General features: G+C 41.7%; 1 protein-coding gene across 2 annotated transcripts in view; it reads right to left on the bottom strand.

Moving 5' to 3' along the window:
- Positions 1-15,832, bottom strand: part of DNM3 (dynamin 3) — a 174,187-nt gene that overhangs the window by 148,443 nt on the left and 9,912 nt on the right. For both annotated transcript variants that reach the window (XM_071564770.1, XM_071564769.1), the window contains exon 2: positions 9,416-9,489. In XM_071564770.1, coding sequence (XP_071420871.1) covers positions 9,416-9,489 — 74 coding nt within the window. The remainder of the gene's footprint in view (positions 1-9,415; positions 9,490-15,832) is intronic.

Here is a 15,832-nt window from a genome sequence, read left to right as displayed (position 1 = left end):
CACCACTGTGACTGCACGTATGAAAACCAGCCTGCAAGAAGAAAGGCTTAGTGAAAAAGTCAACTTGACTGGACATGACTTACTGCTCTTATCGTTAGCACATCATCTTCTGGAACAACCTGAAAGATTCGATGAGATGCCATTTACAGTAGCAGAATAAGGAACAGATTGTGAATAACATTCTGAGTTTTCATCTCATTACATTTGCCTGTAATGTATCATTAAATTGAAAAGTAATTCAAGTTCTGTATCATGAAAGATTACCAGCATTTGTTTCAAGAACTGACAGCCCATGTCATGCACGAATTTAGCAAAAGAATTGTGTAAATTTGTTATAAATTTAGAATAAAAATAAGATCACCCAAAACCACTGTAATGTTTTCAACACAACTCCTCACTTCCTAAAGGCTTCCAATTTTCAAAACCCAAATCATGCTTGCAAGTTTGTAAAAGTGTTTACAGAAATAGCTGTGATTTTGCTGAAGTAGGAGAACACAATTAATTCCCAAGTCTTTGACATCACACAAGTTGCCCAGTTACTTAAAAAGGCATTGACCAGGAATCAGGGATGGATACAGCCTAATTTGTCACACCCAAATTTGACACCAGGTCCCTGTTTTACCTTTTGAATCCAAATACTGATACTAATTATTGCAACTTTTTGGTTGCCTGCACACCCAAAGGCACATCCCAGGATTTTACAACTGGAGTCTGGGAAAACAGCAAATACCAACCTTTCTGTGCTACATTACCACAACCACTCCAGATTCAAAGTGTGAGGAGCAGGGAAACTCACCCTTCTTAAGACAACAATACACCACTTATTGTAAAAATAAGAGAGCACCTAACAAAAAAACTTCACCTCACTCATGGCAATTTAAAAATTCCAGAATATCTTATATTCTTTTTCTAGCTCCAGCAGTAAAATGATAATGAATGAGGGGGGGTTGTTTCATTGTCAACTGTTTATTAAAAAAGGCAAGGAATATTAAAATATTTAAAAATAATATGGTGCACAAAACAAAAGAGCTCTGTTGCTCTGGCAACTTTGAGAACTTACATGTGTAAAATTTGTCATCCTAATGTCAGAAAACAGCTATCTTGGGAAAAAAGAGCTCACACATTTTGTCCCAGTTCTTCACACACTGCTCCTGGCATTAAACAGAATGCATTCTTCTTAGGTTTGGGGTTTCTTTCCCAGTGCTTCAGGAGATTTTCCCAGAAAAATATTTCTAAATTCAGTAATTAATCCTTGATGCCTAGCTGGAGTCATTGGACTGACTCAGCTGATAGCCAAGGAAGCTTTTCTCTTCGTTTCACTTGACTCTCAGTAACAGAAAGAGGGACTCTCTGAAATGGCTTCAAGGTAACCCAAATAAAATATTTGTTACTTTTCAGCTGTATTAGTATTTATCAATAACTCTTCTCTCCCAGTGACATCTGCAGTCCCACTGGAGCTGCAGGAATAAACTTTCCAGGGGTTCATAACCTGTGGTGTCACACGCAGCCCACGGAATAAAAATCCAAAGGGACAAGCAGGGCTTTGTTTTGCTCCTTTCAGCCCTGAGCCTGCCCCTGGCAATGTCGCCTTCAGCCAGACTGGGTAAGCACATGCCCTAATGCAATCCTCAGTTTCCAGCTTTCATACACAGAAGAATACCAGGAAAACATTTTATTTACATTTTTTGGGAATGGACACAAAGCCAGACAAGAAAAAATGATCCTACCTGATGTCCAGCTTTCAGACATGCATTTTTTTGTATAAAATTCAAACTAAATTGAGAGAAGGAACAATTAGATATAAAATTAAAATAGTCCTTGCATATAAAATGCTTTTTTTTCCTCATTAAATGCACCCTGGATAATGTAGAATGAAAAGGCTACCACAGCACAGTTCCTCGAGTACATCCATAAGTGATTATTTATCTCTTCAAAGAAGTGTTACGGGATAGTATCTTTTTAAATGCTCCTATTTTTTCCAGTCAGTTATATCTCCCTATGCTTTTATGATTTAATTTTGCTTATGATTTTATATTGTTATTAGCAATAAACAGTCAATGCTGTTCTCAAACCATTTAAATTACATAAACACTTGAGATATTTCATAAATTTGTCTCTAAGCCAAAGAGAATAGAGTGAGAAGACATTGATCAGTCCTTAGAAATATATGAGATGTTTTGGAAAACATCCTTGATCCACATCAGGCTGAGCCCAAGACCTTACAAATGACAGAATCCTAGAACGGATTGGGTTGGAAAAGACCTCCAAGATCATCAAGTCCAACCCTTGGTCCAACTCCAGTCCCTTTACCAGATCACGGCACTCAGGGCCACGGCCAATCTCAGTTGAAAAACCTCCAGGGATGGGGAATCCACCCCCTCTCTGGGCAGCCCATTCCAATGCCTGATTACTCTCTCTGCAAAGAATTTCTTTCTGATCTCCGACTTCAATTTCCCCTGGCAGAGCTTGAGCCCGTCATGCCTCCTTGTCCTATTGCTGAGTGCCTGGGAGAAGAGACCAACCCCCACCTGGCCAGAACTTCCCTTCAGGGAGTTCCAGACAGTGCTGAGGTCACCTCTGAGCCTCCTCTTCTCCAGGCTAAACCCCCCCAGCTCCCTCAGCCTCTCCCCACAGCACTTGTGCTCCAGTCCCTTCACCAGCCTCGCTGCTCTTCTCTGGACCTTGAAAAAAGCTCAAAGACCTTGCCTTGTACAGAATAACCTGTTCCAGAGGTCAGGAGCTCACAGAGATGAGAGACCAGGACTCAGAACTCCTCCCAACCTGATTTCAGGCAGAGTTGCTTCAAGTTGGTAACAGTATCCAGTCTGGAATACTTGAAAGAGCTTCCAAAAGGTCTCATTAAATTGTAGGCCTCCAGCAAACGTTTAAAATATGTACAGCAAAAGGGGAATACCTGCTATTCCTGCACCTTCCACTGCCAGCCCCTTGGGGAGACGTCACCCAAGCAACCACAGCCTTGTTTCTCAAAGCACCTCACAAAGCCTCAGAATGCTTTTCAAGAGGCATTTCAAGGCAGTGCTTTAAAAGCAGGCAAATAAACACCATCAGTAAAAGTACATCACCTCTTCTTTGATGATGAACCAGCTTTTTCTGAGCAAAGTAAATGCAGTTCAGTGAATCTGGACCATAGCAAATCATTCAATGGTGCTTCACTGAAAAAGAGGCAGTACCAAATCCCTCTTTTACTTCATCATTTCTGTAGCTTGGCTAACAGGCTGAAGACAAAATACTCAAACTGAGGTATTCCCTTGCTAACCTTCAAGCAGAAAGGCTACAAGCAATAGAAGCACACTGGTATCTTCTGAAGACAAAACAGAAAATCCTGTCAATCCAGAAGACTGCAAGAACAGGACAGCACAAGACATAAACCCACTCAAAATAGTGTAGATCTGACTAAAGTAACTGGCATGTAACACCAGGAACCAGTGAATGGTTAATTATATGGGTAGACACTCGTACTAGAGGAGGAAAAGTATTCTTTGGATGCAATAATCTCTCATATCCTTGAAAGTTTTTGTTTGTAGAACAAATGTATCTCTGTTCCTTCAACCTTCTCCTACGCATCTTGCTTTCTAAACTTCCAATTCCCCACACAGCCATCCTCCAGAAATCTTTCCTCACGATACACAGGCAGAACTCTCACCAGAGCTCTCTCCATCCCAGCACTGAGAAAAAGCAGAACTACTACTCCTAAGACTGCATTTCTGTGATGTATCTTGTACAATACTTCCTTCTCTATTTTACAACAGCACAGCAGTGAATTACCTTCTGTGAGACTCGCTGTGAGCACCAGGTCCTTCTCTGAAAACTACCTCGTGAAACACCAGCCTTTCAGCACACAAACAGCCTCAAACCAACAGAATCCCTTCCTGCTTTGGGGGCATTTCTCTTCTTTTCCAAGCAATCTGAATTCCAAATCTGCCCTTCAGTATCTTTTGAATTCACATTTGTATTTGCCAAACACAAACTTTATAAACACCTCCTATCCTGCCATCCTACCAGTAATGCAAAGTACTGAACATACTGTACCAGTAATGCAAAGTACTGAACACGACCTGGAGGGATGTCCCTTCCACTCAGTAAAAACTGTGCATCCATTCTACAGGAGTCCTTTCTACATCATGTTTCCCAAGATTGCTTATTACACTTTTTTAAACCAGCAAGATAATCTAAAAACCCCTTACTGTATCCAAGATAAGGCACCCTTCACACTTTAACTGATACCCTTTAATAAAAACTATATTGCACTGCTATGACAGGGTTATCTTCCTTGATGAGTTTGTGTTGGCTGCTGTTCATCTCAGAAACCTTTCAGATTGTTAGTTAATAACTAATTACAGATTTCTTTTTCCTGAAAGTGAACTTTCATTATTCTATCACTTTTATACATATATATATCTTTTTGAAGATGGGCAAATACAGAACCATTCTCCATTCTTTCAATGAGGGGATTGCATCTTGCCTGATGTCACTGAGCATCAACCCAGAATCAAGGAAACAAAAGCTTCCAGGCAACACCACTTGTAAAACAAGTATTTGTGGGTACAATTAGTTTGTCCCAACATGAGCTGAAGCCCCTTTGAGGGCGCTGAGGGGAGAACTGGCCAAGCCCTTAGAGCCACACTGCTGCCAGCCCCCCACAGCACCTGCTGACCCACTGGATGTTCACAGAGTCACAGACTATTCTCAGTTGGAAGGGACCCACAAGGATCATCGAGTCCAACTCTTAAGTCAAAGGCCCACATGGGGGATTGAACCCATGACCTCGGCATTATTACAACCAAGTTTTAACCAAGACCCGCTGGGATTACCTGCACAGGCGGCAGCAGCAGCAGCCGGGGCGACTGGCAGGTGCAAAGGAATGTTTGCAGACCCCACAACCTCACACTGCTTCAACTCAGCTTCCAGACTGACAGTGTCATTGCTCTGCCAGGATATCATCCTGTGTCAACTCTGAGATTAGCTCAGTTGGTTAAAACTCAGTTGTAATAATGCCAAGGTCGTGAGTTCAATCCCCCATGTGAGCCTTTGACTTAAGAGTTGGACTCGATGATCCTTGTGGGTCCCTTCCAACTCAGAACAGTCTGTGATCCTGTGGGTGCTGAGCCTCCTGCTGGCTCAGCAAGGGGTCACCAGTCACCACCCCCTTTTCCCCATGGCAGTGTCACTTTTTAGCTTTTGGAGGACACCCCTCAGTACTTTTACTGGTCCCTACAGCACCCTGCTCGTCACCTGCGTGAGGAGCTGCCAGAGAGGGGCATCCAGAAAATGGCACCCACTGCCTTCCTTTCCTCCCTGCCAACTGCCAGGTCTCTCCCCTGCTACTGGCACTGTGGCATTTTTCCAGCTGTTGGCCTTTAGGACCTCCATGTGCCTTCCTACTGATGAAATCTCCAAGATCATTTGTGTTGGCCGAAATAATCAATCTAAATTATTTTTTATAAATTTTTCGTGTTCTGTTAGAGGATTGTTTTTGCCACCAGATGGCAACAGAAGATGCCTGTGCTTTAGGAGCTGTCTTGCAACAGCTGAAATTTGGATTGAAGCTCAACAACTTCAAGAGAAGAGCATCTGCAAGACTTCAGACAAAATGAGGATGTCTTTTGAACCTTATGCTTTACTTTCCACTCAGTATTCTAATTAGGAACACTGAAACAAACGTAGATATTGCACATATGGATCATTCATCTAAAACCGTCCACTTAATAATGATTTTCAAAATCTGTTAATCTGCTGAAGCAAGAATAAAGTCTGAAATTCTTTCACAAACAGTTACCACAATGAAGAAAATAACTCTCCTAAAGCCAAGGTATTTAATATGTAAATAACAACAGGACTTATATAGCAGGAAATATACTTTTAACAAACAAAAGACCTACAACAAAGGCTTCACTCAAAACCATTTTTGTTGCCACTGCTGCTTAACAAACACACTACCAAGCCTGAAGAAATGTAGTCATTATTTCACCTGCACAGGCAGAAGAAAGCACAGCAAGAGACAAAACAGATTTTTTTAAGGTTACACAGAATGTGTGGCAACAGAAAACAAAAATAATACAACACCCCCGCATTGCTCAAGATCTTCTCAGGCACTTCAAGCCATTACTTTCTCAAAGCCTACTGAGCAGTAGCACTTAAAAGTATCTATCAGCTCTTACCAAAAGGTATTTAATCTTGCTGATGTATTAGATCAAAGAATCACCAAGCTAGGAAGTAAACTGAAAGTTGTATGAAAAAAACCAACATAGAACATTTAACAAATAGGTTTAAACACAAAAATTAAGGAATATCAACTCAAAGGAAGAAAAAACCAGTAGCTCACAAGCCCCCCTTTAAAAGTCATGGTAACACTGGCCAAACTTGCAGAGAGAAGATTAGGAGCTGAAATGGAACTAATATACAGAACCCAGCTATGGAACACTAACACAGCCTTAAAATTCCATCCCAGGTCAGCTGTGTGCCAACACCTGCATCTTAAAGAGATACAGAGAAAAATCCATTTAGAAGCCCAGCTACAGGAATACATAATGCATTCCTGCTGCTGAAAAGCTGCCATGAGTAAGAAATGAGAGACTCTACTCACTGGGAGCTGCTGAGATACCCCAACACTGCAGCATCTGAAACAAAGGCTGTGCTGGTGAGAAAGCACAAGTTCCCTGGACCTTACACAGAACCAGGAAGAGCCAAGCAGCCCACCTGTTACCTGAATTTAGGCATTAGGATCTCACAAAATAAACTGCCCTCACATCCAACGTTTCCCCCAGGAAAGAAGCACAGCATCCCCTGAGTGGCTGATTTATGAAAACCTCCAGCTGGCCCTCACACAGGCTCCCAGCTGAGAGCCCTGCCCACACCTGTGCCTCCTAAACTCACCCAACTTCTCCTTCCCAGGTGGGACTAATTTCTGCTAATCCATTCTCTAATCTGAGTTCTTTCAAAGACTGGCAACAACAGAGAACAAGCCAGTCTTGCAGAGTACTGTAAATTCTTTCTAACATCCATATTTTGACTTATTTGATGTTAGTAGGTATTTCTCCCATGGTCAAACTCAGAGGAAAATACTCAAAACTATTAAAGACTGACTTGTCAGTTGCAGTATTTAATTAAAACTTTCACAGACTAGTCTGAGTTGGAAGGGACCCACAAGGATCATCAAGTCCAACTCTTAAGTCAATGGCCCACACAGGGGATTGAACCCATGACCCTGGTATTATTTCGTATTTGCCTCCAGTATTTCAGCAGAGTATTTGCATGGACATGGAGTGAAAATGCCATAAAGCCACTTAGGAATTGTACTGTTACCACCAAAATATGTTAGTGGGTGAAAAGGTCACTACAAAATAGTTTTGTATTAACTACAGAGAATTTTTAAAACAGAAGAAAATTAAAAAAATAAATAAACAAAAGGAAAACCCACACTCCACATCTCTCCTGAGATATGTTTCTTAGTATTGAATTGTTCAATGCTACTCCTTCCAAAGGTAACAGCTCTTTACCCAGATCACAGAATCATAGAATAATTACTTTTAATGGAATCAGGATAGATCCTTGGATCAGGAATAATTTATTTTATTACAGGACCAAGAACCTGATACAGCCCTCTAATTCTTCTATGAGATTTTAGGTAACTATGGACTTGATGGAAATCAGTCCAGCATCAGCTTCCTGTAAAAGAACACTGTGCTGCCCTAAGCAGTTTTATTTTATTTTCTTTTCTTAAAATTAGTTCACAAAGATAAAGGTGGCTTAAAAGATAAAATTATTTGGAATTTCACCACCAAAAACAACAACAGTGGAACAAAGTTTAAAGAAAGTAACAAATTAATTACAGCTTGCATTGTAAAGGTCTTGGCATCTAATTCCAAACAAGAAACACAGCATTTCCCAAAGGGAGAAGTATGTTTTGACATCCAGGAAACACAAAATTAGGCTGAAGTTTAGTTCTCCAGAACGTTTAACATTTTTATTGTGTCATTTAAGTTACAACAAAGACTGAATTTTCAGCAGAGAAGGTACCCACACAAAACCCAGAGGCCTGCCTAAAGCAGTGGTACTTTGTGAACATATTAATTAATGGGGAAAATACAGAAAGAAAGAAGCCCTTTCAGTGTCTCCTTAACCACAGGACCATGAACAGGGTAACATGGACCAGTTTCTTCTGCTCTTACGTGGTGGTGGTGGGAAGATCAGACTGAGATTCTCCACAGCTAGGCCTTATTCATACATTTATTTCTGTCAGAGATCAAAAGCCAGACATGCAGAAATGGCAGGTGTTCATATCTCCAACGAAAACACACTCCCTATTTCATACACATAGAACACTATAAGTGTATCAGACACTTGAAAACACTCGAGTTTCTGAGCTCAGCACACAGAAATACTGAATTCCACTGTTTTGCCCTTCTCTCCCACAGTATAAACACTTGGGAAAATTTCATAGTATGAACATGCTTTAAAAGCAATACCCCAGAAACAAACCTGAGGCCTGGGCAGACTCCAGTCCATTCTCCTACTGAACAAGGTAAGAACCTCACACACAAGGACAGAATAAAGTTTCCCAGGCAGCTTCAGTTTTGCTTCTTTCCCAATTTCGTCATGGTCCATAATTTAAAGAGCACTTCTTGTTTCTAAATGCTGTTTTGGATGTTATTTCATTTTCTTTTACTATTTTAAGTAGAAGTCAATAGTAAACCAGTAATTTTTGTTGCTTACATTGGTTTAGAAGCCAATACAACAAAAATTGGATATAATGGAAAAAAGTGAAGTTGCTTTTATAAATGTCAGGCAACCACAGCAAGTCAAGTGCCCCTGGAAGATGACAGAGTGGTAAATTCTGATGAAAGACCTCAACAGTCACACAGCTTAGTAGAATACACAAAAATAATCATATTTTGGATGAGACATATACACAGAAGCCTCGTTTTCCCCTAAACTACCTTCTGCTCTACTTAATGCAGTGAACCCAACCAAAAAGGACAAGTTACTAAAACAAGCTGTGTGGAATCAAATCTGTGTGCACTGGAGCAAGAGTTAAAGGCGGAAGTGCAGCAATTTTGGTGTGTTAACTAATACAAACGCAAAGCTCATCAAGAAGTTAATAAATCAAACGTAATTTCTAAACCACATTGTGTGTAATGATGTTTCTCCACTGCTTCAAGTATGGTCTTGGATTAAATTCACTGTGAGCTCTAAGGTTTAGATGTTACTGTTTTCCCAGACAGGACAATGACATCAGTTGGTCCTGAGCATAGTTTGAAGCAGCACGGCCTTTGTTCCAGACAGTCCAGTGGCACCTTCCTTCACTCTGCTTATGTCCTCCTAGAAAAGTCTTTCCTCCTGCTGAAACACATCAGCACTTTGTCCAGGCATTGACCCAAAAAGAGAAAGAAATTACCTGTTTTGGCAGTGATGAGTTGCAGGACCAATGGTCGTCTTGTCACAATTCCAGAGCCTCGTGGGAGAAAATCCCTGGAAACATTAAAAAAAAACCTTACTGCCCAGAAAAGTACTGTCCAGTTACGTAAGATATTGGACTAATTTGGAACCTCTAAACCCTGAGCTGCAGTGACAATGGAAAGTTGGTGAGGATAAATTTATATCAAACACTCCTATAAAACAAGGCTGTTAATTTGGGTTTGAGATAACAGTAGGTCATTAGACAAATGCATATTAAAACTAAATTATTGTCTCAGGTCATTACCAAGGCTCTTGAACACCATCACATTTAACATCTCATAATTCACATTGCTCAGTAGAAGTACCTGAAGCCAACCCCAAATTTATCAGAATCTCTTAAATAATTGTGACATCACTGTCCACTTGATTTGAAGACAATTTGCACATATGAACACACACACTGACACCCCACAGCAAAGCTCTGGCCAACCCAAACTGCCAGCACTCTGCGCCTGCTCTTTCACACACTTCACTCTGCCAATTCAAACCCCCAAACGACCTGCCCAGCAACACATCTCCCCAGTTTTTAAGAGAAAGATGAACACTGTGGGACAACAGGAGGGAGCCAGAAAGCAAACAGTGAAGCAAAGACAGCAACTCTGTCAGATCATTATGTATTCTATGGTCCCTCCCTGCCTCCAAAGACAGGGAGACTCCCTATGCAACTGAAACCCTAGGAAAACTTTGAACCAGTTATTAGCTGCAAAACCTGTTATTAGAAACCCTAAGCAAAATAGCAGCCATTTTTCTCAGGGTCTTCCCCAGTTGCCATACCTGTTAAACTCTTAAAAAAAACTATGAGATGAGGTTAAATGAGAGGCTTTGAAGAGTGTTCCCTTCAAAGAAACATCTCCAAAGGAATAAAATTCAGGTGTAAACAGTTGCACAATCAGTGTAAACTCATCAAAATCCCCTTGTTTTCCCTGCCTTCCCAGGGATACTGAATCCCTCCCTTGGTGTCCAGGCAGCAGTGCTGACTCTCCTCTCCAGCTCAGGTGAAAAGCAATGCAGCAAGTGCTTAGGGCATGGGGAGATCTATGAAAAATAAACCTCCGAGATCATCAAGTCCAACCCTTGGTCCAACTCCAGTCCCTTTACCAGATCATGGCACTCACTGCCACGGCCAATCTCAGTTGAAAAACCTCCAGGGATGGGGAATCCACCCCCTCTCTGGGCAGCCCATTCCAGTGTCTGAGCACTCTCTCTGCAAAGAATTTCTTTCTGATCTCCAACTTCAATTTCCCCTGGCAGAGCTTGAGCCCGTTCCACCTATGCAAGCAGTGCTAAGGCTCTGAGGAACACGATCCTGTGTCAGCTCTGCTCCACTTCAGACCTCCCCAGCAGTTTGAATGAAACAATGTTAATTTACAGCAGTACCTGTTAATGTTTGCTCACAGTGAGATTAACTCCGCAAACCAAAGCACACCGTGAGAGGGGGGGCTGTTCAGACAGGAGCCAGCTCATTAACTTCCCTACTCCAACACAGGCCTGCAGGCAAAGGTACAGTTAATTAAGAATTTAAGTAATCTCTAAAGCAATGATACTGCAAAAACATCAGGAGTACAGATTTAAATCTGCTGCGATGCTTTGTAACACTTGAGACAGCAACAGGATACAGGAATCGGCTGAAAGGGATGTCAAAGGCCTTCAAATAGGTCTATCATAATGTCAGTATCTACTCATGTAGAGAACTGTCTCTCTGTGAAGTGCCAGGTACTGATGTTTTTCTCATGGGGAAATGAAGAAAACAGTAATAGGGCCATTCTCATACTTCTGTATGCTCTGAAATGACAGCAGCCCAGGATGCAGCAAACACCCACTGACACCACAGTTTCACACACTGATTTTCAAGCATTTAATATCTGATTTACTTTTTTTTTAATAAATCATTTTCCCACTATGAAGCCAAAATGAATTGCCATTCAGGACGAACTGATCACCCCAAACAGTGTCCTCTACAGCACCACATGTGGCAGAAAAATCCTTCAGGGAGTCACAGCCTGAAAAGACTTAATGATTTTCTGCTTCAAACAAGCACATTCAGCAATAAAGAACTGCATTGATGCAACCCCCAGTCGTGCACACCAACCTTTCCTCAGCAGAAAAATTACAGAGAAACAACAGACAACAATTTGAAAATTGTCCAACATGTCTCTTAATATGTCCAAAAGTGATGGCTCTTGTTAACCCTCTCTAATAAGATGAACTACCCACTGTTCAAGACAGCTTGAGCAGAGAGAGGTTCCCACGTGGTGAGAGGGAGAGATGTATTGATCACATAACCAGCTAAGTGTGCAGCAGCAGGACACAAGGTTTCTGCTTCAAATGCAGGGAAAAAGTCAAAGACTGAGGGTAAAAGGGGTTCACAGGAAGAGTTCAGGAGAAAACTACCTCCTCTTTAACTGCTGAATGGATATTTTACCTCTATGAAAGAGACTGACCTCAATTAATAAATCTGCCCACAGGGATAGGGAACTTTACTTGTTTTTAATCATTTGAAATTTCAGCTTCAGCCTCAAGGCAACAGCACCTCTGTGTGTTCTGTGCACAGCTCAAACAAGATGTTACAACCAAATACATAAACTCTACTTCTAGATAAAAGTAATGCTTTAAACACACACAGAGAAATGTAAGTCGGATCTGAAACACAATTGGGACTTCTTTAGGCATAGTAACATAGTACCACATCACAGTTCTGGCAGCAGGGGAATCAGATTAAATCCTGTACAGCTGCTTTGCAGAAATGCCTACTCTGACACCCAAAGACAGGATGCAGGTCCTGTCCCACTGCCCTTGGAATGGAAAGCTTTGTACACAGGGTTAGTTAATGGTCCTGGGAAAAAAAAAAAAAAAGAATACCAACCCTCTGTATTAGAAATGGCCCCACATCTTATAGAATCATAGACTCAGTTGGGTTGGAAGAGACCTTTGAGATCATCAAGTCCAACCCTTGATCCAACCCCACTTTGATTACCAGATCATGGCATTCAGTGCCATGTCCAGTCTCACCTTAAAAACCTCCAGGGATGGGGAATCCACCCCCTCTCTGGGCAGCCCATTCCAATGCCTGAGCACTCTCTCTGTAAAGAACTTCTTCCTGATACCCAACCTAAACCTCCCCTGGCAGAGCTTAAGCCCGTGCCCCCTTGTCCTACTGTTGGTTGCCTGAGAGAAGAGACCAATCCAGGCAACAAGGAATACAGCAGGACCGAATACAGCCAAGTCTGAGAGGTTCCCTCTGACCAAAAGGATGATGCCCCTCCATGCTCAGGTCACACATTTCTTCTAAGGACAAGTTTGAGAGCAGCTTTTCCACACCTTTTGGGCAGCATGTACAGGTACGTTTAGTGACAGCTGGGAGAAAAATCACGACAGAGTTGAAGCAGATGAAAAGAAATTCATCTGGGAAGACGTAAATGAAAGAGAAAAGAGACAAAAAAACCCTCTCATTTTGTGGAATTTCTAATATTGCTTTGCAAAATGTTGTTTGCATAGCAGGGCCTCTAAACAGCATGAAGTGCTGAATTGCTTTGTTCAGGTACAAATTGTCTAGTAATTATAGAAACTGGTGTGCCATGGCTTAGAAGTCATACACTAAACTAAGCTGGACATTTCAATAGGATGAAATGGTAAAGATCCAAAATTTTGTAGCATTAGAGCCAAGGTTTTACAATTTTGACAGGTCATGTCACTGAACAAAGAAAAGGCAGAAGTCCAACAGTGATGAAGACGCTTCAAGACCACTCCGAGGGATGAAGTCAAGAGGCCACTACCCAAATTCCAGGCCAAAAGGAAAGCTCTGCCCAAGATTCCACCCAGTCATTAATATGGAAATTAGAAGGTGTTAACTATGAACTTAAAACTATAAATGGCTTATTTTACACAAACAAGTTAGGTAAGTTGAACTGGCTTGCCTCCAACATTGTCAATAAATACCTTGCTGCTATCAGAATACAAAACTTTCTCCTAGCAGTTCTTTTTTACAGCGTTTTCACTTTTCAGTACATGCCTGGGAATTTGTGCTCAAAGACAACAAGGGAGAGAAAGGTCTGCCTTCTGTGGCAGGGGGAGCGAGTGTGGGATATCTGTGTGCACAACTGCAGGGCCACTGAACAACGACGAGGTGCGGGAAACAAGAAACACACACACCGTGCAAGAATAAAGCTGGGGGTGAAGGCTGTGCTGCTTTAAAAGACATTCACCCCACACTGGGAACCAAACTAGTTTTGCACCTTTATTCTCAGGGCACTTTGAGCACAGAGCACTCTGCTGACAGCAGCTGTACCAGCTCAGCAGCCACGCTGCAGTGACAGGGCACTTTGGGGACTGTCAGCGAGGCCTGGCCAGCAATGAATACACCAAATGCAAATCAGAGGCAGGCAGGCAGCTCTGCCAGAACATCACTGCCATAACGCTCCAGTCTGAGAACACACTCGGCTGTTAGAATAACATTAAATACTCTAAAGAATAAAATATTTTCAGGGCCAATAAATTTTTATTCTGAAAGCTATAAAATTACTCATGTCTTACTGCACAGTGTAAACTGTGATGTCTTCACTCTTCAGTACATCTCATTTCCAGTATCAGAGATCTGGACAAGTGTGTGTCTAACATATAAAATACAGAAAATAGTTAGATTCTGACTTGCTAAAACCCAGGCCTCATAAACTGATGTCACAAGATGATGAAAAAGTTACCAATGGCCATACCAACACAGTTTACAAGCCAGTTTGGGCTTTAAGATGAAAAAGTAACTAGACAATTCATTAATTGAAGTCTCATGGAAGAGATGGGAATGCCCTACCAATTTCCAGGAAGGGCAGAAAGCACAGTGAAATGCTGAAAAGCAAACTAGACAGGGCACCCTCAGTGAGGGCATCTCATTATAATGCAGGACTAAGCTTACAAAGCAGAACACAGATCAAACAAATAAAATATAACCATAATGTGTTCCAGGGGGATTTACAGGTAGGGTAAGAGCTTTCATTTAGGAGATCTCTACCACACTAACAGTGTTTACTATGCTAAAAAAAAAAAAGCAGCATATTCCTCAATTTAAATTCACCTTACTTTGGCAGTATAGGACTGAGAAATGTTCTGTGCTTTGATCAGTTACATGGTCAGTATCACACAAGATAAATGGCACCTAATTTACATCAAAATCAATATAACTAATTCATAGAAAACATAGAGGGAATCCAGGAGATCAAATAATGGAGGAAAATGTCAATGCTTACACAATAACAGCAATAATTAAAGAGATACGATCAATTAAGATTGACAGTGATCAATTGTCAGAAAAAATCAGAATTCCCTGAAAAGAAAAAAGCCTCCGCATTTTTCATGAAGGGTAGAAACAAGTCAGGCTCAGGACAAGAGCCAGTTTTCCTACAGAAGAGGCCAAATGGCCCACCTATTTCATTTTGCCAACCAACATTGGTAAATGTTCCTTATAAAAGTTTTTCCACTAACCCTAAGGCCATTTCAAGACCCCGACCTTCCCCCAGATGCAGAAAGACCATGATCCATCAGCAATGAACACCAGTGCTGTGGTAGCATTCCCCACAGTCCTTTATTCCCAAGATTTGCCATGGAATGCAACACAGATTTAACTACAGTAAGAAGCAATTTATGCCCCAAGTCAACAGCTTTCCTGGGCCCTTTTCCGACAGTGTTTACTGTTTTACACCACTCCAGCCTGGCACACCGGGAGCACTCGTGGCTTATCCTGCAGCTGAACAGTCATATCATGTGCAGGAGACCACACAGTTTCACACAACCCTTACATGTGCCTGTACAGCTGAGCATCTCCCAGTTCCATGGAAAACATACACTGGAAGGCTGGAAGGGCACACCCATGTGGGGAGAGCCCTTCTCAAATCTGCATCCGTGAAGTCTGGCCATACATACATACATACTTCTCTTGGATCTGGAAGATGCTTTCTGTAAGTAGCAGCAGCATTTCTGCTCAATAAACATTAGCCAGAATTCACTACATCTCCCCCATTAAACATTATAGGGCTCTGACAAAATCAGGGCCAAAATCTGTTCTAGTCCCAGTGGTAAAGCCTTCCATTAAACATGACTGGAGCCAACACGTTCTCCAAAGCAAAGGACACTTGAACAGAAGTGTAAGAAGGCACAGACTTCCTTAGACCAAGTCTTATGCTGTATACTGACAGCAGGACAGAGCTCCACATCACATTTCTGCACTGAGAAAGGCACGGCTGTTCATAGAATCATAGAATTGATTGGGTTGGAAAAGACCTCCGAGATCATCAAGTCCAACCCTTGGTCCAACTCCAGTCCCTTTACCAGATCATGGCACTCAGTGCCACGGCCAATCTCAGTTTGA

This window comes from Pithys albifrons, chromosome 10, assembly GCF_047495875.1.
Source record: "Pithys albifrons albifrons isolate INPA30051 chromosome 10, PitAlb_v1, whole genome shotgun sequence".
NCBI classification, from domain to species: Eukaryota; Metazoa; Chordata; class Aves; order Passeriformes; family Thamnophilidae; genus Pithys; species Pithys albifrons.
The sequence above is the reverse complement of the archived record's forward strand: the minus strand, read 5'-3'. Positions and strand labels throughout refer to the sequence as shown.